The sequence below is a fragment of the Drosophila miranda genome, chromosome XL (assembly GCF_003369915.1).
Source record: "Drosophila miranda strain MSH22 chromosome XL, D.miranda_PacBio2.1, whole genome shotgun sequence".
Taxonomy (NCBI): Eukaryota; Metazoa; Arthropoda; class Insecta; order Diptera; family Drosophilidae; genus Drosophila; species Drosophila miranda.
In genome coordinates, this window is record NC_046673.1 from 22368107 (window position 1) to 22393087 (window position 24981).

Here is a 24981-nt window from a genome sequence, read left to right on the forward strand (position 1 = left end):
CTGTGCACACGAGTATCTGGTGGCAGGCGTTCGAGCATTTTCAATTAAATTCAAGGAAAAGCATTCCATTCCATGCCATACCGTTCTTTAATTATTTCCCGATTTGCCAGCATTCAGCATTCATTCTTCTTGATTTTGCAATTCCAATTCTGTTTCTGTGTCTGTGTCTGTTTCTGTGTGTGTGTAAGTGTGTGTTTTTCCTTTAAATAAATATATATTTCACTTTTGATGATTTTGTAACAGCAGACAGTCGTCTCCGCCTCCGCCTCCGCCTCCTCCTCACAGCAGATGGAAAATAAACAAACGAATGAACGGAGAGCAAAGATAAAGAACAAATTGGGTTGGAAATGGATGAGCGATGGCATAAGCATTTAGTTCTCCAATCATTAAAGATACTCGCAGTTGCAGATACAGATACACACACACATACACATACACCTTCATTCTCGAACCAAAACTCAAGCATCCAGCCATGGAATAAATTATAGAAATTCTCTTGAGCGAATTATTGTGTATGGGTATTATTTTTTGTGGGCTTCTCGTATTTTTGGAATCCAAGGAATCCTCCTCAAGTGGCCACAAGCTCTACTTTTGGTGACTGTGAGGGCCGTTCCATCAGGGGATCCTTGGCATGGCCCAAGGATACGCCGGATATCCTCGCCCGCCGTAATTCTATTTTAATTTGTAGCAGTTTTTGTTTTGTTTATGTTCGTTTGGTGTTTCCATGGAATCGACGGCCTGTACGAAGTCCCGCAGGAGAGACCATCGGGAATTCTTCTGGCTTCTGGACTGGCGATAATTCCTGGTTCACACACACACACACACACACACACACGCACAGGGGCTTGACCTTGCCACAAAAACACTGGCCGCCCACATGGCCCTTTCCTGTGGGACTATTCCGAAAATTTGTTCCAAAAAAGACAAAAAAAAATCAATTTTTTGTGTCGGACCTTCCCCTGCCCCTGGATGGGGTGCCACTTCGGCCTATCGCTAGTTACATAAATTTTTTGACAGGGCGCATGACAAACTGAAGGACTTGCCTTCCCCTCCCCCTACCCCTCTCCCTCATAGCGTAGACGGAAACATGACAGAGGCGGAGCGGAGGGGGGGGAATCCTCCCCACTTTCCCCTCCTACCCCTCGATCCATAAGTATTGTGTGTTTATGGAGGGGGGGGTGAAAAAGTTGCACCACACCCTTCGCTCCATGCCCCATGCCGCCACCTGTCGCTTCGCACTCCTCCTCCGAAGATTGCCTAATAATTGCGTATAAACCAGAGGAGGAGGAGGAGGGATGAGCGAACAGAAAAAGTGGCACAACATTTTTATTTTTACCTGTGGATGGACTACGTCTGGCCTGCCTTGTCAGCCCGACAGGCATTGGGGTGGACCCGTAACCCGAAAAACATTGCAAACCCACCATCATCAGAAGAAAAGAGTGCCAAATCAATCCATTCAATAAGTATCGATATGATAAATCATCGATAGGTAGATGGAAGTGCTATCCTCTACGATCCAATGCCTTAAGATCCCAGAAATATGCCAGCGTGGGATCTCCTGGAGGACAGACACTCTCCTCTCCTCTCCTCCCTTCTGCTTGGCCTATTCCCCTGCTGTTCCCTCCCTCGTGTTGGTGCTGTTCGAATGTCCATTCATCGCAGAGCCCTCTCGGGATGGACGGCTTCTACTACTACTACTATTGAAAAGTGTCTCGTTATCCGTTTGACCATTTTCCGGGTAAATAGTAGGCACATCTATATGTATTCGTAGATTGATTTCATTTACCGTTAATCCCACACACCTGCCTGCCTGCCGTGTGGCAATTTCTTGGAACGCCTGAAAGTGCGAAACGGAACGGAACGGTTCTTGGCGGCGGCAGCTGGCTGGAACATGAAACGTGTTTCGTTTGGTAGCTGATAAAGCTGGGGCCAAGTTGGCCAACAACCTTCCTCGCACTTGCAGTTAGTTCCACTTCCCACCCGAAACCCCCCCCTCTAGTGACTCCCCCTTCCAGACCCGCGTCCCCCCGTTAGCCTTCTTATCGGTTGGCACCTTTTATCGGAGCCGCTTAGGCGCTCCATTTGGAGGCCAAAAACCATAAACCAACTATGCGGATGAGACAGCGCCTCGGAGCCCAGCGCACCAGCGCACCAGGGCACATGTGTAATCAAATCGCACTTTACACCCCGCCCCACTCCTGTGTGGCACCTCTGCACAGCAAGAGAGAGAGAGAGAGAGTAAGGGAACGGTGGAGAGGGAGAGGCAGATAAGTCGGAGGCAAAGTCGAGGCGACGGCTGCCCATGGCCGAAGCAAATTCTTTTCATACACCAAATACTACACCCGGTAGCAGTCGGAGAGCCAGCCAACCAGCCAGCCAGCCCTTGGGTATATGCAATTGGGGGGACGATATGTGACACAAGTGCACATTCAAGTATATGTGTATGGAGATCTATCGATCCATTTACCATCATCCATATTTATAGAGAGAGAACAGAAAAAACCCTGAAATTAAACTGGGACTTGCAGAATAATAAATAAAAATTTGATTTGAAGTTTTACGGTTAATCTTCGGTGATTATAATTATCCATATTTTTTATTATTTGAAAAAAAAAGATCAAAAATTATTTCATAATTTAAAGGTTTTCGATCAAAAATAAAAGTGGAACAAAGGAAGGGTGGTGGGGAGGTGCAAGAAAATGGATACATATTCTGACCAACTAAGCCAAGGCCAAGCCACATAAAATATGTTTCTAAATTGAAATAATTTCCGTGCAGATAACGATCATTAAATTTAAAAAATAATTTATTTTAGATTCACTTTCTTTTCATTCGATTTAAATTCAACAAAAAATAAATCATAAAAATACAAAAAAAATACTCAAAATATTGTTTGGTATTTTTATAATTTTATCAACAAAAAATACTATATTAAACAAAAGAACACCATAAAAATACAACATAAAATTGTTTTGGTATTTTTATGATTTTTACAACAAAATATATTACAAATCTTTTTTGGTACTTTAATGATAAAAATACAAAAAAAATACTAAAAATATAGTTTGTTTTTGTATGATTTTTACCAGAAAAAAATACCAAAAATATTGTTTGGTAAATTTATGATAAAAATACAACAAAAATTGTTTGGTATTTTTATGAATTTCACACCAAAAAATACAAAAAATATTGTTTGGTACTTTAATTATAAAACCAAAAAATGGTAAAAATATTTTTCGGTATTTGTATGATTTTTACAACAAACAATACTAGAAATATTGTTTGGTATTTTTATATTTGATTTGTTTTTTTTTTAGTATTTTATTTTCTTATAAATACTACAGTACTGCAATATATATTCTGGAACAAAAAATAGTAGAACAGTAGTAGGATCATTTATATTCGTCCTTGGAGGACATGCGATGTTTCATACAAAAGGATATTGAATGCTGGATTCATCGAATGATTTGCTCCCTAGTTCCATGGGTTTGATGGGTATCGTCTAGTCGGACATTGTCGGACGGTGGCTTTCTTTCTTGTTGGGTGTTTTTTGTTGTTGTTTTTTTTTTTTGGCCTCGTACTCGAAAGCGGATGACTAATGCCTGCCCGCCTGCCCCTCTCTTTCCACCTCTGTTTCGCTTTGGTTTTCGTTTGTTTTTTCTTCTTTTTTTTTTTGTATTTGCGATAGTAGGATATTTTTATACCCTATGTGCCTGTGTGTGTGTGTGTGTGTGTGTGTGTGTGCGTGTGTGTGTGTGTGCGTGGAGAGTAGCGGAACGTGGAGCGTGGAACGTGAAAAGTGGAATATAACTTTGGGACTTCGGCCAATGTGACGACAGCGACGACGCTCTCCGGCCTTCGTCACCATCGGTCACCGGCCAGCACTGGGCTACAGGGGATATTTTTTTTCGATATTTTGCACTCACCGGAACCACTACACTATCGATGAGATGCTTCGATGCTTCCTCCCATCGTGGGATCTGCTCCTGTATCCTGTCTCAGACTCTTTCCATTTCCAATCCAATCGCAGATATTTTGTGGCAAATCCCCCATATTGGCTGTCCAGTGTAGACCACAATTTTCCCCCTCCCCCTGCTCCGACGTTATACATATATATATGTAGTATAGAGCAATCAAATTTGTTGTAGATTTTAATTAATGCAGCTGCCATCGAAAGTGGCAGCCACAGCCACAGTCCCCGTCCCCGTCCCAGCCCCAGACCCCCACACCTTCTGCCTTACTCCCGCGGGCAGTCCGTTTCGAAAGTGTAAGCCATTTTGGCAAAAGATCGAAAGATGGTAGAATAATGGATGGAAACAAAATGTAATTCAATCTCGAAAATCCACTTTGCTCTTTCTTTTGTCTCCCCTCCCATGGACTTGACTCACTTGGGAATGGTCCCTTGCTTGTGTCTGAATCATCGATCAATGAATCAAGGCAGTTACCGGACGGTAATACTCGTATACCCACTTCCCTCTTATCTCTCTTAAGCCCCTCTTGGCGGATCGAGACGGGCCTATGGCGTTTCTATGGCGAAACGCACTGTACTTGCACTTGGGTCTGTCTGTGTGTGTGTGTGTGTGTGTGTGTGTGTGCGTGTGTGTGCTCCATGTCCATGTACAGGTGTCAATGTGGCAAGTCAATTAATCGGCGATTGCAATCGCTTCTGCTGTCTGTTCTTGCAGGAGACTCCTCCTCCTTCTTCTCCTCCTCCTCCTCCTCCTCCTCCTCCTCCACCTCCTCGTCCTCCTCCTCCTTCAGCTGGCATCTCTTTCTCTCCGTCCATCGCCAACTCTCTCCAACTGGCATTCCATCTTTCTGACACATGCCACAGAGCCAGAAGATGGAATGATGGCATTCCTGGTGCTGGTACAATAAGAGGATGCCTGGAAATGACATTTTGCCGGCGCCATCTGCTCCGTGCTCCGTGCACCGTGCACCATCCCCACCCCCGCTCGAGGTCCCGCTATGCAGTTATGCGGCATAACATAGGAATTCAATTTCCTGCAAGTAAGCTCCTGCTTTCCCCCTGTGCCCCCCGCACCACAGGTCGTGGTCTAATGCTCCGGAAATGCTCTTGAAAAATGCTGCACGCAAATGTTCATGGCAATTTTCCCCCCGCCCAGCAGGGGCCAGGCAGCACCACCAGACGACCCGCCGAGTTTCCGCCTTTCCACCTCGTCTCTCCCTCTGTCCCTCCCTCTCTCTGCTGTGGAGGGGGCAAGGTAAGGCTTACATTAAATTCTGGGAAATGTCTCCGTTCGTCGGTTCGCTCGAGAAGCAAATGCTAAGCGATTGATATTGATATTGATAGGAGCGGAGCACCGGGGCATCCTTGGGATTCTCTCTTCTGTCTCCACTGGCTTTTCCAGAAATTACATCACAATCAGAACTAAGCGGATGGCCATTTGTTTTCCATTCGATTCGTCTCAATTTGCGATGCCGGGATGCCGAGATGCCGAGATACCAGATTAATTGATGCAAGGTCTCCGAATCGGATCCTAACCACATGCTTAATGATATCGAAGCTGGTGCCTAGGGCTCTTCCTGGGGGCTCGAGAGGCGGCTGGGGCCCGTCACTAATTTGATTTTGTCCCCGGACACTCGGACCGGCAGTAGTTTCTGGGGGGGGATCCAGTGGGGGGCGGAGGCGGAGGCTGGGGCGCTGTCGGAGCTGAAATTGAAATGAATTATATTTGTAATAGAAAAGAAAAACTGGGTAAATCCTTCAGGCAACGCACAGCTCGAGCTTCTTCGCCTCGGAAGCAGGCCCCCCCCATTCCTTGGGGCTGGGGCCAGTGGAGAGAAGTATATTGTTTCCGCTGACACGTTTACTTCCTTTTGGGCATCCTTGGGGCTATTGCCGAGCACTCACTGTGTGTTCAAGCTGTGTGTGTACTAGACATACACTCCGAGAAAACAGTCATGGCAGCAGAAAGAACACAACCATTTTTCAATTAAAATTTTCCCTTGATTTAAATGTAAATTCATTGAAAAGTCTCCATGCCTAATCGAAATATAAAACACTAAAAACTTTTAAAATAAATATAATATATTAGAGTTTTATTTATTATTTATTTATATTTAAACTGATTTATAATTTATATATTTAATTGATATATAAAACATATTTATTTTTTCATAAATTAATGATTTATGGTGGTGGATCGGTGGAATGTATCTCAGTGCAATAAATACTCCTTTTTCTCTCAGTGTACCGGGGCTTGTTCCTTAGTCATTTCTGGGTCAACTCTTTCTGTAGCTCTCTCTGGCTCTCTCTGTCTCTCTCTGTCTCTCTCTGTCTCTCTCGCACGCTGTCGTGGGATTTTTTATGACTTTGCATAAATGTAGAAAAAAGTGTTTTGCCTCCCAGGATTAGAACCAGGACTGGGACTGGGACTGGGACTGGGACTGGGATTGGAGGGCTTAGCCACAGACAGATTTTTGCAAAATTAAAATGGAAAGCCAACAAAGCGAATACATGGAGAAATCCCGAGAGCAAAGTATGCGGCACTTACGGGGGGGGGGGGGGGGGGGGGGGGGGCACATACGGTATGTGCATAAATACAGTTGAAATATAATCGGGCATCAGCCTTGAGATTAGAGATCACTCTTCTCTCCCTCTCTCTCCCTCCGAGATGCCCTGGCGATGGGGATGGGGTGTCTGTTGTGCAATTCTAAACACAAAATAGCGTCACCCCACTCGGTTATGGCACACACGTTACCCACGCCCCCCCCCTGCCTCTAACCATGCATTCGCCTCAATGCAGATGGGAGGGAGGGAGAGCGAGGCAGGTAGGCGGCGCCGTCAATTTGATATTCGATTCCAGTCCATTCAATCGAGTCGAAAGTCGAGGCGATTAAACGATTAGAGATTCCTGCACGCCCACGCCCGCGCCCGCCCCCACGACTCATTAACATTGAGCGACCACCGACCGACTGTAGTTTCAGTTTTGGATTTTGTTTTGTTTGGTTTTCGGAAATTGTGCAATCAAAGTGGTTTTCTTTTTTTTTTGTTTGTGTTCAAACAAACACTGCAGATGCCCTGCACATTATTGCTATTATTTGGTGCTCTTTCGTGAACTCCGCTATGAATGATGCAACGAGCATGGCTGCCGATGCAGATAATTTACCCGACGAACCCAAGGAAAGGGGAAGGGCTCTCCATTCGGGTTTGATGTTGAGAGCTGTCGGAGGCTCTCGTGTCGGGCATCGTACGATTCCGCTCCTAGCGAATGGTGTGATGGGGAATGTGACGAACCGAACACCCAGGAAACGGATTAATGCCTGCACACTGTTGTGCCGGACAGTGCCTGTCCAGTGCGAATATAATAGTGCACTTCTAATAATCTCGTAGAGTACTAAAATATACAATCTTATCTATTTCGGCATACTCGATGCTGCCCAAGAACTCGCTTCCGAGTCTTCCCAGTGAGTTTTCACTGCACAGGAATGTCCCTCTCTCGCCTCTCCTACCTGTCTGCCCTCTCTATCTGGTGTGGGAGACCGATTAACATAAATCCCTGGCACGTGCCTTGAGGGGCAGCGCAGTCAGTCGGCGGGGCAGCGGCAGCGGCAGCCTCAGTTTCATTCCAGTTTATTTGCATTCGAAAAGTTCTATGGAAATAAGAAACGGGGGGGGGAGGAGTGAGTGGAGAAAGAACAAACGACAGGGAGATGCTTTTTCGCTGTTGTTTCGTTACATTTGTTAACGGTAAACAAAATGCGATAAGAATGCAGAAATAAATCAAAAACAGAAGCAGTTTCCCTAAAGAAAGCTCAGAGGGAGGGGCAGAGGCAGAGGCAGAGGCAGAGAAGGCGATGGCGATGGCGATAGTGAGGTGTGAAGTTCCCCCCCTGCTCCACCATCTCCTTTCTCGGCCTGCACTTGAAAGCTTTTCCAATTGCCTTCCGCCAGCCGCCTGCCAGCACGGACCAAGTGAGAAAATAATAATAAAATGCCAGAGAGAAAGCCATCGCTCCAAATACCCTTGCAACATCTCCTTGGGGGAAAGAGTTACTCGTTTTATCCTGTGAGCAGAAAATACAGCCAAAAGGTTTTCTTCCCTCCTTAGCGCTGCAATGAATTAAGTCTGATCTTGAACCTGCTCGAACCTGTGCGTTCGATCGATCTGCTCAGACCTGTTCAAACATGTTCCGCAACATTGTTCGTGCCTGTGCCTGTGCCGTTTTCTGGTTCGTTGTTTGACCACACATACATGCGTGCTGCACATGTATGTGACTTCGTGTGTGAGACGCAACGAAAAGAGCTTCACGAGAGCTTTCGGCTTGCAGTACAACTAAGCTTCCTATGGCGCTCGATGCTGCTCTGCTGATCGGAGGACTCTAAGAAAGTTTGCAAAACGGACAGCCGGCGGTCATCGCTACTGGCAATGACGACGATGCTGACGATGATGACGATGATGACGATGCTGACGCTGATGATGATGTGGTGTCTGAAACCATTGCAACTTTTCCTGCGGTATGGCTTTGTGAATGCCCTAAGAGGATGATAAGAAGCAGAGGAGAAGAGTGACGGGGGGAGCAATCCGTAATGCAGTGAGAATGCCGGAAAAAAGTAATACATTCACCTTAAGTAACCCGTAACCCGTAAGCCGTAAACCGAAATCCGCAACCCGCAACCGTACAAAAGTTCCGGACATCATTGCAAATGCATCTGTCGAGGGGTGGGTGGTGAGGGGCGAGGCGGGGCGGGGCGGGGGGAAGAGCGAAGACAGACGGAAATGGAAATGGGCTAAAGGACACGTGTTTCGTGTCGGCTGGCAGCATTTCAGTGGCCCGCGGTTTCGCTGCTGCTCTGCTCCTCGGCTTGACTCAGATGCAGGATGCAGGATGCGGAAGGCGGGTTGTGGCTCCGCGGGCTTGGCAGTGGGCCAAGTGGGGGGAGCAGGGGGAGTGCAGTGCAGTTCCGGTTCAGTAGTCTCTAAAGTGATTGCGGCTACAGTCCCCAGTCCCAGTCCCAGTCCCCAGTCCTGCTGGTGGCCAGTTCCCACAGAGATGGCCCTGCCACTAGTTGTTTGACTCTATTTAATGGTCAATAATGTGGATTCTGCTTCTGCTTCTGGGCCTAATCACAGAACGCCTCCCCCACCCACCAAGGCCCAATGTTTGTTGTTGAACTATGGGCCCCCTTCCTCCCTTCCGAATGCTGCCTGCTGGGGTTATGCTGCCTTTGAGCCTGTAACAAATTTGAACGATTACGTATTACAGATAGAACACATGTAGAGACCTATTTCCGACCCTTTGAGCAGCCGAATAAACCTAAACCTCTGCTTTGTGTGTTTTTCGCAGCTGCCAGTACTACGTGAAGAGCCATCCATGGGTGCTGGCCTACCAGGGCGTGATCACATTCTTCGTGCTGGCCAACTTCACGCTGGCGACGTTCATGGACCCGGGCATTATACCCAAAGGTATGTAGCGAGGGCTAAACGAGGGCCGAGCGAGGGCCAGCGCCAGTCCGCACAGCCTAAACTTCGACTGTATTCTAGCCTCACCCGACGAAGACTGCGAGGAGGAGCTGCGCGCCCCGCTCTACAAGAATGCTGAGATTAACGGCATCACCGTCAAGATGAAATGGTGCGTCACCTGCAAGTTCTACCGCCCGCCCCGCTGCTCCCACTGTTCCGTATGCAATCACTGCATAGAGGTGAGTCCCAACTGCCAATCTGCCAATCTTCCATCCCCTCCATACTGAGATCTCGATTTCGTTTCAGACCTTCGACCATCATTGCCCGTGGGTCAACAACTGCATCGGCCGGAGGAACTATCGGTTCTTTTTCTTCTTCCTCGTCTCCCTCTCCATACACATGCTGAGCATATTCTCGCTGTGCCTGGTCTATGTGCTCAAGATAATGCCCCACATCAAGGACACGGCGCCAATTGTAGCGTATCCTTTACCAAAACAAACACAACAGCACTTACATATATATGTATATGGCTTTAGGCAGAGATTTCTTTCCCCTGCTCTCTCTCTCTGTCTTGGTTTAACCCTTAACCCTTTTGCGATTGGCGATTTGCGATCTCTTCCACAGCATGATACTGATGGGCCTTGTTACCATACTGGCCATACCCATATTCGGCCTGACCGGCTTCCACATGGTGCTGGTGTCACGGGGTCGCACCACCAACGAGCAGGTCACGGGCAAGTTCAAGGGAGGCTACAATCCGTTCTCGCGCGGCTGCTGGCACAACTGCTGCTACACACAGTTCGGACCGCAGTATCCAAGGTGAGTGGAGGCCACCTACATGTGTACATGACCCATACATTCCCTCCCAGAGCAGCTGCTGGTGTATTTGGGGCATGGCCTGACATGGCCCGACATGGCCCGACATGCCCCGACATGGATGCTTGCCGCCTGTTGCGGGCGGGCTTTGTGGGGCGTTCGAGATGATATCGATTTGTGATTGTTAAATTTAATTGCTCAACTCTTGAATGGGAGACACTTGTCTCTCCGGCGCATTGCTAATTGGTAGCCAGCAACGTCAATCATGCCATAACCTGCCATAATCGAATGCCGTGTGCAATTACGATGCAGCCAACCGCCGTCCGCCGCCCGCCCACACACTCAACAGAGGCCAGAGAATCTAGAATGTTGCAAGTCGTTCGACAATTCATACACAATTTATTCAAATCGTTAGATTTAACTTGTCAAACTGTCTATTGTGTAGACTGTTCGTCCTGTCAATTGCACTCGAATCATCCGACGTTGTTGTTGCTGCTGCTGCTGCTTAAGTAGCAATCAAATGCTAAACTGTACAGTCTATTTGGGAGCTTAAATTACGCTCTTAGTATACATTTGTACATGTGCATGTAAGAAGGCGACGGGGAACAGCAGAACAAACATTAACGGAAGAGCGGCGGCGGTAGAGCAGGGCAACAGCACGAGAGAAACGGCAGAGAAGCAGGTGGACAGCACAACTATGTAGATCAACAGTAGATGAACAGCAAACAAGCAGCAGCAGCAGCAGCAACAGAGAAGCAGATTAACAGCAGTAGCAACGGAACAATGTAGATTAACAGCAGGGTAGCAGGTAGCAACAAGCAGCAGAAACAACAGAGAAGCAGCAACAGAGAAGCAGATTAAAAGCAGTAGCTAGATCAACAGCAGAGAAGCAGCAACAGCCACAGAGAAGCAGGTTAACAGGAGTAACAGCAGAACTATGTAGATCAACAGCAGCAAGAAGCAAGAAGTAAACGCATAACTATGTAGATCAACAGCAGTTAAATAGCAGTTTAACAGGAACAACAGCAAACAAGCATCAGCAACAATAGAGAAGCAGCAACAAAAGCAGAGAAGCAGCAACGGGGAAGTATGTTAACAGCAGAGAACCAGCAACAGAGAAGCTGGTTAACAGTATTAACAGCCAGCAACAGTACAGAAGCAGCGACGCAACAGCGTCCCTGCTGACAAACAGCCGAGATAAAGCCGCTGTTTTAATTGTTTTGATTCATCTTACACTTGCCCAATTCAATATTATCAACAAACATGTAATCAAACAACATATTACAGGCATCTAATACTCTCTCTCTCTCTCTCTCTCTCTCTCTGTCCCTTTTGACAGCTTACTCAACCCAAAGAAGTACGAATCGAGGCGATCGCAGACCCAGAACCAGGCCATTAGCACGATATGCAACGATCGGACCAACCAACAGAACAATTCCAGCGGTGCCGGTGGCAACGGGACTGCTGCTGCTGTCGGCAGTGGCGGCGGTGCCGGGGGCGGTATTCGTGGTACGGCGGTGCAGTATTCGCCCCGCTCCTACTACGAGTCGAGTCGGGAGAAGCGTGGAATTCAGGTAAAGACTTATATGGCCGAGGGCAATGGTTATAATCAACGGTCGGGCAGCACAACGCTTTACAGTAAGGTGGGTAAAAAAAAAACAATTTTTGCAACAAAACAAACAACCAAAAAACTTCGAAACAACTCATTCAAAAGAGCGAGCAAAACAAATGCAAAGCCAAAAAAAAAACCAACAAAAAAAGAACAAATTCAGATTCCCATTACATATATCTATGTATCCTATATCTATTGTATCTAACTAATATACCCAATATACATACTATACCCTATAGTTCTCCAGATGGCGACAGCAATCGCTCTCTCGCCCTCTCGCGCTCTATCGCTCTCTCTCTGTCTTACTGCTAGTTGTTCGTGGCTAGTGCGGGCATTGCTGGCGCCACCTGTTGTTTGTTGTTTGGATTAGCTAATGTTGTTGTAATCGTAATTGGTGTTACTTTTCATATATATCTGTATTTTTCCCATTTAAACCGTAACTGTAACCGTTAACTGTTGTTTGTTTCTGTTTTTTGTTTCCGTTACTTTGTTTTTCCTTCTCTTTTGTTTTTCTCTCGCTTTGAGCGCGCTCTCTCTCTCTCTCTGTTTTCTGTTTTCTTTTTCCTTTTCTGTCTCTTTCTTTGGATCTCCTTCTGTTGCTCTAGTCCCCAGCCCACCCCAGCCCCCACTCTGCTTAATGATTTTAATAATTTATAAATACCAAATCGTAAAAAAAGAGTGCACCAGACAGGCTCTGATTTTCACTTTCTTTTGCCTCCGAACTCAATCCAAGGGCGGCATCAGGGGAGCCAGCCGGGAGGCCATTCTGTGGGCTCACAGCTGTTTCTCCTTTGATAACCTGGAAAGGGTGGTTATCAATCTAAAAGCCATTCAATTCGGCTTCTCATCTGAGATATCACCTCAAGATAGTGAAACCATTCGGGAGTCTATCCCCTCTAGATTCTGCGCTGGGAAGCAGGAAACATCAGAGCACATCCTATGAGTGCTCGCAGGACTTGGTCTCAGCGTAAAGGGAAGGATCTCACACTGTCCGGTCCGCCAAGCCAAGGAGAAGAGTCTTCTAATGGGAGAACTACTATATGACAATACGAGATGACAAATGCGAGAACTCACAGTAGACACTGAGGTGTGGGACCACTAGATCCCCTTCTGGCGGAGGGATCTCACAGTGAATCCATATTCAATCGCCAAGGGCGGGTATTGGGAGATGCAGCATATCCCCCCATCAGGATAGAAATAGCCCTCACAGCACTCTCGGGATATACTGGGACTGTCCGTCCGCCCAAGAGATGCTTCACTGTACCACAGACGTACGTATTTCTGTGGGAATGTATGAAAATAGAGTGCCCCACGTGTCGTGCCACCAATCCCAGCTGGCACTCATCCTTTAACCTGCGCCTCCTCCTCCCCTTTCCCCCCTCTGGCCTTCAAGCATATAATTTTTGTTTTGTTTTCTTTTTGGCTGCTGCACTGCACTTACGGCCGTATTTTCTTTTCTGTTTCGCTGCTTTTTCGCTTTTCCTTCTGCTTTTGGGGTAGAAAGAAAGTTGTAGCCTGTCCTCCTGCTGCTGCTTACCCGCTTTCCCTCCGCTCTCTCCGCTCTCTCCATCATCCCGCTGCCTCTCCACCGGGGGAGGCTGGGCGGACGATTAGTTAGCTAGTGCCACACCCCCCTTTCAGGACCCCCCAAATGACTCGCACACACTCACACGCACACGCACACCCCAGCTCTCTCTTAATCTCTTTCTCTACTTTCTTCTCCTTTATCTGCCTCTGCCCCTGCCTCTGCCTCTGCTAATGCTATCTTGGCTATCTTTTTGGCAAAAACATATCCCCCCCCTCCCCCTATATATATGTACCATAAATCTGTAAAATACCTCAATAGTATATATCCTCCATTCATTCATTTTTAGATTATTTTTCCTTCGCCTAACACAATTGCCTACTATTTTTTGGGTTATATTTGGAATGCACTTCCGCTTCCGTCTGCTATTATCCGATTTCTTAGGACTCAAGGATATAGCGAATCTCAAGGGGAATTCGTTATACGGGAAAATTAGTATCATCAGCCAACATTTTTGTGGACTAAAAAGAGTTCCCATGGAAGAATCTTTCGACTTAATTATTATAAAACTAAAAAAACAATAAAGGATGCACATAAGTATATTTGATTTCTTATAAGAAATGTGTCACCTAATAAAGCCCGTCCATAAAAAGCAAAGCACATCCGATATTAATCCAAGAAAATCCAAGAAAGAAGGCTTAAAGCCAGTTCTGGTAGAGAACTTTAACTAAACATATTTGAGATAAATTGAGGGGACATTCTTAGACGCGCCTCACCAATGCGGAATAGGAAGGAAAGGCAGGTGAAGTGGGTGTCGCCTCTTGAGGCATCTGCGGAGGCGACCATTGGTTCGTCACTAGCGGATTTATGTGTACGAGCAATCTTTTAGGGTCTTCTCGAATGTCACAGAAGGGCAATAGAAAGGCCGGGCAGCCATATGTGCGTTTCACAACACTGAACTTTCATAAACCCTACGAACGATCCATCCGATAGACTGTAATTACCTAGAACCTATCGACAACAAATGTAGAAGTGGTAGTGCCTCGCGGTGAAAGTTTTCTTCTGGGTCTCGGGGGATCTTTCATCGGACTGGCAGAAGTTTCGACTGGATTCGGGACCCAGAACCGACAAGGCGCAGTCTTGGGGTTTAGTTATGCACCACCACCTCCCCACCCACATTCCCCGCCCTTTCCCCACTTTGCATGCATGCGGATGGAGCTGTTGAGTTGCCCTGCCCTGCCCTGCCCTGCCCTGCCCTGCCCGTATATACCCGTATTCCCGTATTGTTTGCATTGCGATATACACCTAAATATTTAGTTGACCCGCTTCCTTCCGTTTTGGGCATCTTAACCCGTTTCTGTTTCTGTTTCCGTTTCCGTTTCGTGTTCTACTAGTAGGGCGGCCCGCTCTGGCCCGCTCCAGAAGTGTCGTGTGTTACCTCAGTACTACCACATACGTATATATAGAACCATATAGCATACATACTTATATCGAAAAGAATTGGTCGAAACTCGAAAACTCGAAAAGAAAGCAAAAGAAAACCAAAAAAAACAAAGAACAAAGAACAAAACTCTACACTTACTGCAAGCACCGATAAAGGTAAAAACTATCTAAAACCAAAACCAAAACCAAAAACAAAACAAAAATTCTAATTGTATTCTAATTTGTATTTTTTGATTCCTGATTGATTGACCTTGACCTTGACCTTGACCATGGCTTACCCCCCGAGAAATATTGATTTCAATTTCTTTTCTATTCCTCTTATGATTTCCCTTCAAATACAATAATTTTTCAAAATTCGGTACTCTTCCCCGTCCTTTGCACTCCTATCTTTATCTCTCTCCCTCTCTCTCTCTGTCTCCACACTACACTAGCAATTCGAAACGGTAAAAAGAGCAGGAAACATATTCCAAAGCATGCGATACCTATCCTTGACCTTGTCTGCCGTTCTCTGTCCGTCGTGATCCCTGATCAGTGATGGATTCCTTGCGATTTGATAGTTCATCCATTATGATCAGTGATACCTTTTCTTGATTCACGATACAATGCTCTTACCGGCCTATAGCGATGGCTGACAAATCGAGAAGTAGCTGAACAAAACCAATTTTAAATAACAATGAAATAATACGGAATAGTATTGCCCTACACCATGATGCCTGATGCCTGATGCCTGATGCCTGATCCCTGATGCATGATCCTGGTCCTGGCGCGCCCTTTGATTCCTGATTCGTGATCAGTTTTCCAGCAGAAACTTACTCAAGTTTCGGGTAGAAAAAGTATATCTTGTCCTTACAGTATTCTGCCAGGGAGTCCGCAAGGACTTTGTCCTTTTTCTGGATTTCCTCTTTGACTCTTTTCGTTTTGCAGTGCTTTTTTCGGAGACTTTCTTCCTCTTTTCGATCTCGTCCTTCGGCCTCTCTCCAGTGTTTTTTTTTTTTTTTTTTTTTTTGGGCCTTGGACACCTCCTGCTGACCCCTTCCGGCGGGAATTCCACACATACACACACACACACACACCGACACAACCCCCATTTCCCCCCCTCATTTCCACATTTTGTGTACAATTTTGTATGTTTTCCTTGTATTTCTATCTCTCTCTCTCTCTCTCTCTCTCTCTCTGTCTCTCTGTCTCCATCTTTTTCATCTTTTCCTTCATTTCCGTTGAAATCTTCTACGTCTGTTTCTCCTATCTATCTATCGTTTCTATCCGTTTTTTTATTATTTGTTTTCTAAAACGAACGCAACTTAATGTAGGCCTAAGTCTGTGTCGATCTCTGCTGCTCCCTGTCGCCTATCGGCTGTCAATCGATAACTAATCCCCGACTCTGCGATAATCGCTTGCCCATCCACAGCTATCGCCCGGACGAGAGTGCTCCGACACGGACCTGGAGCCGCCACCCGCCTCACAGAGCCAAGACTGCGAGCCGACGCCGCCGCTGCAGCGACACAACTCGAGCAACTTCTACCTGCCGCAGGTGAGCGACGGCGGTGGCGGCGGCCCCGGCGGCCTCAACGGCAGCATCGCCACGGGCATGCCCAACTCCCAGAGCACGGCCGGAGGCGGCGGCGGCGGAGGAGGCGACTCGCCCCGCCACATGCGTCTCTACCATCCGCGCCACAGTCCGCATGCGCGGCCCAGGTGAGTTCCTCAGTCTTAAGGTGTTCAACGAACATCTCCTTCTCTCCCAGTGCAGCTTAGCATGCTTGATCATGTGAGAGAGAGGGAGAGTCAATGGGTTGAGCCACTTGAACCTCTACCTAGTGCAGAATGAGTTTGAAGATCGGTTCTTTTGAGTGGTATATAATGATAAATAGATATGTATGTGCATATGGGCATTTCCATATAGCCAGAAGGAACAAAAGAAATCCCTTCCACGCGCTTACTCCATGCGCTTCTCTCCATCTCTCTCACACACACTCTTCCTCGTGCAATGTGCGTGATCTGTCGGAGGGGAGCGAACATTGCCAGGGAAACAAAAATTGAAAAGAAACACACAGATCAAAGCTAATATACCCTCCGAGAATCTCCCAAACGGTTCGACCGATAAAAAATATAAAATTGAGTGTAAAGTAGAGCCGCGGCCCTTGCTTTCAGTACTCTCGCGCCCTGCTCTCTTTACTGATCTGTATTGTTCTTGTTGTTGCTTCTGCAGGGGTCTGGATCCGCAGCGCGGCTATACGAGCGACGCCCTATCGCCGGATCATCCCGGCGGCGTTGGCTACGGCGTCGGGGTCGGCGTCAGTGTCCAGCAGCAACAGGCTATAGCGGCGGCGGCCGCTGCGGCTGCGGTGGCGGCGGCAGCAGCACAAAATCAACGCAGCGGGACGACCACCGCCACACCCACCATGCAGCAACGAATTAAGCCGCTGGGCGTGGCAACGCCCCTGGTGATGGCGAGTCCAGTGCGAAGGTGAGTCTCACTCTGTCTCTCTCTCTCTCTCTCTTTCCAGTTCTCTCCATTCCCCCCTCTCGCTCCTCATGGTACTCTCCTCTCTCAGCTAGTGCGCTCCCCTTGCTCTCCTTCCCAAAGCTGCTGCTACTGTTGTTGTTGTTTTTGTTGTAAGCTCTCTTAATCGCTTAAATCCGATCTATGTGCGTGTGTGTGTTGTCGTTGCTGCTGTTCGATCGCCGTTTACCGTTTGCTCTGCTCCTGCACTGCTTCCAGTACGCGACAAAAGCAGCTAGCTATGTAACCCAATCGCACTTGTCCTCTCTCGCTCTCTCGTTGGTATGAATTCACGTTACCGCCCGCCCGCTCACGTTTTTCTGTAGTTTCTGCGCTCCGCTCTCCGCTCTCCTCTGCTTTCCCGAAAGATACCTATCGCTCTCTGTCTGCCCTGCGGAATATGAATATTCCTCCAGTCTCCTGTAGTTTTAAACACTTTTAAAGTATTTAATGGTAAAGATAATAGAATTAGTCCCTATTTGCGGCATATCCATCCATGTGGAATACTATCGAATGACTTCTGTACAGCCTTGCCGTCGGCACAGATAGAAGCGAGATGGCTATACTCCACTCTACTCCCCTCCACTCCCCTCCCCTCACATTCGGCTGGGACATGGCCGCAACAGAGAGGGCCATCGGTTCAACGACCCCTGCTTTTGTATGCCTCCTTTTTCCTCCCTTGTGTGCTGGCATTCTCATTCTCATTTGCTTCCCCCTTCAACCCCTCACCCACCCCCCGTTTCACATTTTATATCATGATTTTTCTGTGTGCACCTTTCCTTACCTTAAACTAATTATTTTTCCAACTTTTTCTTTTCCGTTTTCTTATTTTTGTTCGTTTTCTCTTAATGTGTTGTAATGTGCATATACTGTCTGTGTGCGAAGTCATTACTCAAATTCTGAGAATAGTACTAATTCCTAAGCTTTAGCTTAATGAGAACCGAAACCGCGATAAAACCAACCAACAACAAACCAACCAACCAAACAACAACAAACCAATCAAAGAAACAAAAGCAATAAATCTAATATTATGAAAACTAAGTCAATAAAAAGATAAGTAAAACCGAACCCCCCGCAAGGATCAAATGAGTATCGTTAAGTGAAAGTGAAGCAACGGCAGAGGGAACCAGAACCACCCACAGAACCCTACAGAACCGGAACCAGAACCGGAACCAACTCAATTCGAGTTCCACCCAGATCCTGGTTCCGCATACCTCCTACACAGACACACACACACACAGACACAGACACACACTAAGCCACAAGTCAAGCCGTCTTCGTTTTCGTCGTCTCTCTCTCTCTCTCTTTCTATCGCTCTTCCAACTATTTGTGCAACCATCAACACGAGCCACGTGCTGCACAATGTATAAACCTTCTACTGCTACACTCCTTGTGCCCCATGCCACGTACCACGTACCACGTGCCACTTGCTGCACCTTCTACTGCTACACTCCCTGTGCCGCGCGTGAGGTGAGTTTGATTTTCTTTCTTCTTACATTCTTTCTTTCTTTCTGTTCTGTTCTGTTTCGTTTCGTTCGTTCATTTTCGTTGATTCTTCAACACTGTCAGAGTTTCTTTATTCTGTTATTCTGTTTGCGTTCGCCTCTTACCCTCAGCCATTCATAATACCCACCACCCACATCCCAGGGGTAGATATCTCATCCTTGTGATCGTTTGCCGGGAACACGGCAGGACTCTTGTGCTCCAAGCTACAAAATCTTGATCGATCCGCTTTAATGAAAGCGATCTTGAAGCGCCCTGCATGAACAGGCAGCCCAATCGAATCGTCTCGGCTTTCTCGTTACTGTACATCGAATCGCTCGCCCAAACCGGACCGAACGAAGCAGGTCTCGCCATTTTCACTGTGTTAGATCCGAAAATTTCGGTTCTTTTTTCACGCTCACTCTTCTGGCTGGCATGTTTCGAGTCAGTACAGGTTTTCGGTGATTCGGTGTGCTCCGAATCTGATCGAAAGCATTCAAGAGGCACGAGTGCAGCTGTGGCTTCATGCAGGGCCCTTACTCGCTTACTCTTCGATGCCCAATATTCCGGCGTATACCTTCGTCTCCTCCCCACTCCCCTCTATCTTTCGCTTCGTACAGCCTACTGTCAGCTTGTCTTTTGCTTTGCTCACAGTGGGGCACTATCCTAGTTTTGGGACGATCCAAGTGGTCGGAGAGTCAGTCCGAAGCCCCAAGTGTCACTCAAACAGATTTCATTGGGGCTATTTTACACAGTTTTCAACACAGAACGGATCTCAGAATCGAGCTATCCCTTGACTGCAAAACAAAATTTCAAGTTTTTCGAATTTTTCCAATTTACCTTTGGCTTCTCCCAATTTTCCCGGCCGCAATACCAGTTTGACTAAGTTTTCCGCGCAAATCGAACAATCGTGCAGCCTTGACTCGGCCCCCACTTTACACACCGCGACACGGAATGGACTCCATCCATGACACACTCAACAGCCCCGCGATGGGCGGCGAGCAGCGATCGAGCAGCGCGTTCGACAGCCGGCACCAGCAGACCCGCCTCCGGACCCTGCGACTGCTCAACAGGGCCGGCTTCGTCCGCCGTCGCTCCCCCGTCAGCTGCAATGGAGCGCGCCTGGCGGGGGGCGGCCTTGCGGGGAGTGACTTTGAGGTGGCCGGTGGCGGCGACAACAGGGTCCAGCCGGGCCAGGGGTCCTCGGTGTACAGCGACGCCCTGGACAGACCTCGTGCCAGGTGGATGCGGAGTGCCACGACTGCAGGGGCATCGAAGGACCTTGCACAGGCGCCTTACGCTAGGGGCAGCTGGAGGCCAAGGAAGCGAGAAGAAGCGACAGGGCCAGACCAGGAGAACGGAGAATCGTACGACGGCAGCGACAAGAGGGAGCTGCCGGCTGTCAGCGGAGGACGTGAAGCACAGCCCGAGCTCATGCTCGCGAGGGAGGGCTTTCCCTCGTCCAAGATGGACTACGTCACGCTGATCGGCTTCGTACTGGGCTACCTGGCCTCGAACATCCTGTTCCTGCTGTGCTGGTACTTCACCTGGCTCAAGGAGAAGGCGGGGCGCATCCGCAGGCGCCTGCTGGGCCACGAAAACCTGTGGGAGTTCTTTGACTTCGAGGACAACTCGCGCTACTCCCTGCAGACCAAGCTCGTCCTGGCGCCCCTCATCATCTTCTGCATCCTGCTCTACGGCCTGGTCAACATAATGCACGTCATGATCAAGATGGTGCGCTCCGATGTGCCGCGCACCGTGCTGAACTTTGTGCAGGCCGTGGCCGAAAGCGGCCTCCAGGGCACCATTGCCGGCATCAAGGCCGGCAGCGAGCGCTTCGTCTAGAAGCAGCAGGACGAAGAGAGGACCGGCCCACAGACCAGATCCAAGTATGCCCACCATCTGTTCCACTGTTCCACTCGCTCTCACTCTCGTCCATGTGTGGGCTGTGGTTCATCGCGAGCAACTCCAGCGGAACTCCTCTCGCTGTTCATTCACTAATCCAACACCCAACCATAACCGCGGGGCGGGGGGTCACTGGGTCACCGAATGGTTCACCGATTGCCGACATTTTACATGTGTAACTGTAACTTTAACTTTAACTGTAATATTAAAAGAAAACAAGAATACTGAACCGCATACGATTACCATTTCCCGTGTTTATCGATTAACCAGCGATTAACCTATCGATCGTACTTTTCGAGAGCTTAAAACTGTTCCTCCGATAAAGTATTGTATTTAAATGGAGTGGATATTTTATAAACTGATTGAAAGAGAGACAAAAGCATCGAAGGATCGTCATGGGTCCGGTCCGTACTGTACTTGTGCGGTCTGTCATCTGTCATCTCTAGTTCTCAGACGCGTAACTGTACCTGTTACTAACTGTATTTGTAACAGCAACTGTGAATCATATCGCATCGAATCGAATCGAATATAATGTTCTGTTTAACCTTCTTAACGATCGCTGCCACGCCCTCACACTTACACACACACACGCACCCATCGCTACACACACACATCCGAGCAGATGATTCCATGCATTATGTATATGTACATATGTCGACTGCCCATCGCTGCCATCGATCGATCTGTTCGTCTAACAGTCGGTCCAACGTGGCGTTCTGCGCGCCCAGTCGCATGTCGCATGTCCAGTTGTGGTCCCATGGCTAACGCTTGCTCCATCCCTCCCCCCAGATCCAACCCGGGCACGCCCACGCAGCCGCGACGTCCCGACTTCATTGGCCTGAATGCCCAGGCCGCAGCAGCGGCCCAACAGCAGCAACAGGCAGCAGCGGCGGCTGCAGCCGCGGCCTACTACGAGTACACCAGTGGCCTGCCGCCCCAGCATCCCCAGGCGCCCACCATCCTGCAGCAGCAGCAGCAGCTCCTGCTCCAGCAGCAACGCGTCCTCATGCAGCACCAACAGCAGCAGCAGCAGCAGCAAGGTGAGTACTGCCTGTCGCCACAATTCAGAAGGCGGGACACACGCACTAACACTCTCTACTTGCAGCGTTGCAGCAGCAGCAGCAGCAGCAACAGCAGCAGGCGGCTTCTCATGCGGCACATCCGCAGCACGCAGCATTGGCCCAGGCCGCCTACGGGGGCAGTCCGCAGCGTCGCTTCCTCTCCGAGGGGGAGCTGGTGCGCCAGGGCCAGGGCGGCAACGAGCTGTCCTACGCCCGCTCCAACAACACGGTGGATAACATACGCGAGCTGGCCGGAAGCCCCCAGCGCGGTGTCTACATGTGGAAGGACACCTCACCAGGTTTCAGCACCAACAGCACCGGCGGGCCCATCGGACAGCAGCAGCAGCAGCAGGCCGCGGTCAGCGGAATTGGCAGCAGTGCTGGCGCGCTGCCGAGCAGCGGCAACTCGTCCGTGGTGGTGCCGCACGCCCAGTACATAACAGCTGGAGGAGGGACGCATCCGCTAATCATGACGCACTCGCGCCTGCAGGACTACGCGGTCCAGCAGCAGCAGCAGCAACAACAACAGCAGCAGCAGCAACACCAGCAGGCGGCTGTGGCGGCGGCGGCAGCAGCTGCCTCATATCATCGCTCGAACCCCACGAGTCCCACGACCATGCCGCAGGCCTCCACAACCCAGACGGGCTACGTGCTGCGCTACGGTGGAGCCGCCGGAGGGAGCAGCGGCAGCATTGCCAGCGTGTCGGCCAGTGGACCCTCAATCGGCGGCACAGTCGGGGGCGGTGGGTACCAGCCAGCACTCCGCGGAGGCGTAGCCGTCTTCCCGCCCAATCCGATGGTCGGCGTCAATGTGAGCAGTGCCGCGGGCACCCTGCAGACGCAGCCCTCGCCACAAATCAAGCGCAAGCAGACCCCGACACGACCCATGAGCTTTGTGCGCGCCCTCGAGATGACCGACTCCATGGAGATGCAGTCCCTCGAGCACCAGCAGCAGCACAACAACGGCGGCCTGCCCAGCGGTGTGGCGGCGGCCGCCGGCGCGTCTCAGCCGCAGAGCAATGCGCATCTCATGCAGAATGCCTCCAACTCGGGGACGCCCGATCGGGCCAGCATCTACGACATGAACTATGAGATCTCCGTATAACCCGTGGTTGTGCCCGTTCTCCTAATGCCACCCGCCTCCAAAAGCAGTAGCCATCCTGGCCCAGGCCTTGGTCCTGCCCCAGCAGCAGCCACAGTCCAAACATCTACAGCCATAGCCACAGCCACAGCCGCAGCCACAGCCACAGCCACAGCTTCCAGCAACCAGCCGTTCTTCTGCCAACATCAGAAGCAGCAGCAGCCGCAGATTCAGCTTCAGCATCAGCAATTGCTGGAGCCGGCGGCCTATGCCTCGGTCCCAGTGCTGCCTGTAAAGCAGCAGGGCAACGGCTTGGCCAGCTACCAGCCGCAGTCGCAGCAGCAGCAGCAGCAGCAACTTCACAGCCAGAACCACCAGAACCCTCAAATGCCGAACAAACGCAAATTTTCGACCTTCTTTTGAGTTGGTCAACGAGCCCAGTTTTTTTTTTAATATTTTTTTTTTTGTTTTTTTAATCGTATAATTGTATATATCTTGTTATATACTTACTTATGTACATATATATACCAGACATGTGTGTGTGTGTGTATATGGACCGCTTGCGTACTGCTGTTGTAGCTGTAACTTTTATTATTATTATTATTATTACGTAATTGTATGCTTTGTTTTTATGATTACTCATTTTTACAATGTTTCACCATTTTAATATTTATGATTTTCATCCTTAAGCATTTATATGGTCAATATAATATGAATTCAGCGAGAAACTAACTCAAAAACGAAGCAAAAACGAAGAGAAAGCTAAAACAAATGCTAAAATTTAGATACCTTGTGAATGTGCGTGCGTTTCATAGCTGTAGGAGTGAATACAAGGAGGACCTTGAGCCTGAAGCTCTGCCATATGGTTGTGTATCGCACTGTATATACCCACCCACCCGTTCGATGGTATGCCGCTATAAAATCTACATAAATACATGGATAGTATCGTATATGCAATCAACTTGAAAGTCGCCAAAAAAAAAGGAGCAGTAAATTAGTAAATTTAGTCTATGTGCTATACAAATATAGGCCATTTAATGTATATAGGAGGAGTGTCGAGGAGAGGAGAGAGAGAGTCTATGTGTAATGTGCTATGATAAACAGATATTTGCTTTGCACCGAGAGAGAGTGTCTTCTATATGTCTATACCATATCCGTGTATCCGAATGAAAAGCTGCTTCAAAAGGCGTGATCGTGATCGTCATATGTATAGGAAAGAAACTGATTTATTTGGCCCAGCAACAGCCCCCTCCAAGTCACCATTCAATACCTGACTAAACTTAATACGATAGAGATCCATTCGATGACCAACTGATTATTGATTAGTCGATTCGTTGATTCATTTTCATTCAACTTCCATTCATACGTAACTTTATTTATTAAATACTTGATGTTCGATTTTAGAATTGCCTTCAACCTTTGTGTGTACTTTATTAGTTGTGGTTTCTATGTTTCTAAGTTTTATTTACGGTTCGACAAGGCAACGCCCGACAAAACGCAATCCGATAGCTTTATAGGTATATGTATGGCTTATGGCAATCCACAGAGAGTTGAAAAGCAATCTTTGAGCTTCCCTACAGCCCTGAAACGCACTGTATATGTTAGTATGGGGACAGCCAACGCGCAGTAGAAACTTCTCTGTTATAATTTTGTTTGTACATTTAAGAAAACCCGAATCCGGCACCGCAATGGTCTGTGTAACTTTAATGTCGTCCAATTCAATAATAAGTTTTAATTTTCGTGTACATATGTATGTATATGCGTGTAGGTGTATGTGTATGGGGTATATGAGAGTCTAGTGTGTGGTGTAATGCGTACCAGTATGTGCTATGTGCTATGTGCTATGTGGGGTTTCTCTGGCGCAGCTTGCGGCACTGTCCTCGTACGAGGAGATACGTATGTACATACATGCTTCTTATATATACTTAGAGTTAAACTTTGTTGTTATGTTTTTAAGATAACTTAGCTTTTATACCGGTCTGTGTGTAGGTAATTACATCTGTACGTATTGTATGTCCCGTCTGTGTCTGATCGATCCGGATCTACCCAGTAATTTTTGTTCCGTTTATGCTTTGCCTCCATTTGTTGTCCAGAAAGAGAAAGGAAAAGCGAACATTTCTAGAAA

The 24981-nt window shown here is 48.2% G+C and overlaps 1 protein-coding gene across 6 annotated transcripts in view; it reads left to right on the forward strand.

The window, feature by feature from the left end:
* LOC108157161 (palmitoyltransferase ZDHHC9) overlaps window positions 1-24272 on the forward strand; it is a 35275-nt gene extending 11003 nt beyond the window's left edge. Inside the window, exons 3-11 of one of the 6 annotated variants that reach the window (XM_033387166.1) lie at window positions 9313-9431; window positions 9510-9667; window positions 9735-9907; window positions 10053-10247; window positions 11584-11818; window positions 16233-16519; window positions 17034-17291; window positions 21504-21754; window positions 21820-24272. In XM_033387166.1, coding sequence (XP_033243057.1) covers window positions 9313-9431; window positions 9510-9667; window positions 9735-9907; window positions 10053-10247; window positions 11584-11818; window positions 16233-16519; window positions 17034-17291; window positions 21504-21754; window positions 21820-22880 — 2737 coding nt within the window. In that variant the 3' untranslated portion in view covers window positions 22881-24272. Of the gene's footprint in view, window positions 1-9312; window positions 9432-9509; window positions 9668-9734; window positions 9908-10052; window positions 10248-11583; window positions 11888-16232; window positions 16520-17033; window positions 17292-18212; window positions 18731-21503; window positions 21755-21819 lie in introns of those variants that run through there. The other 5 variants (XM_033387164.1, XM_033387170.1, XM_033387162.1 and 2 more) reach the window with 5 other exon arrangements.
* Window positions 24273-24981: the final 709 nt, after the last annotated feature.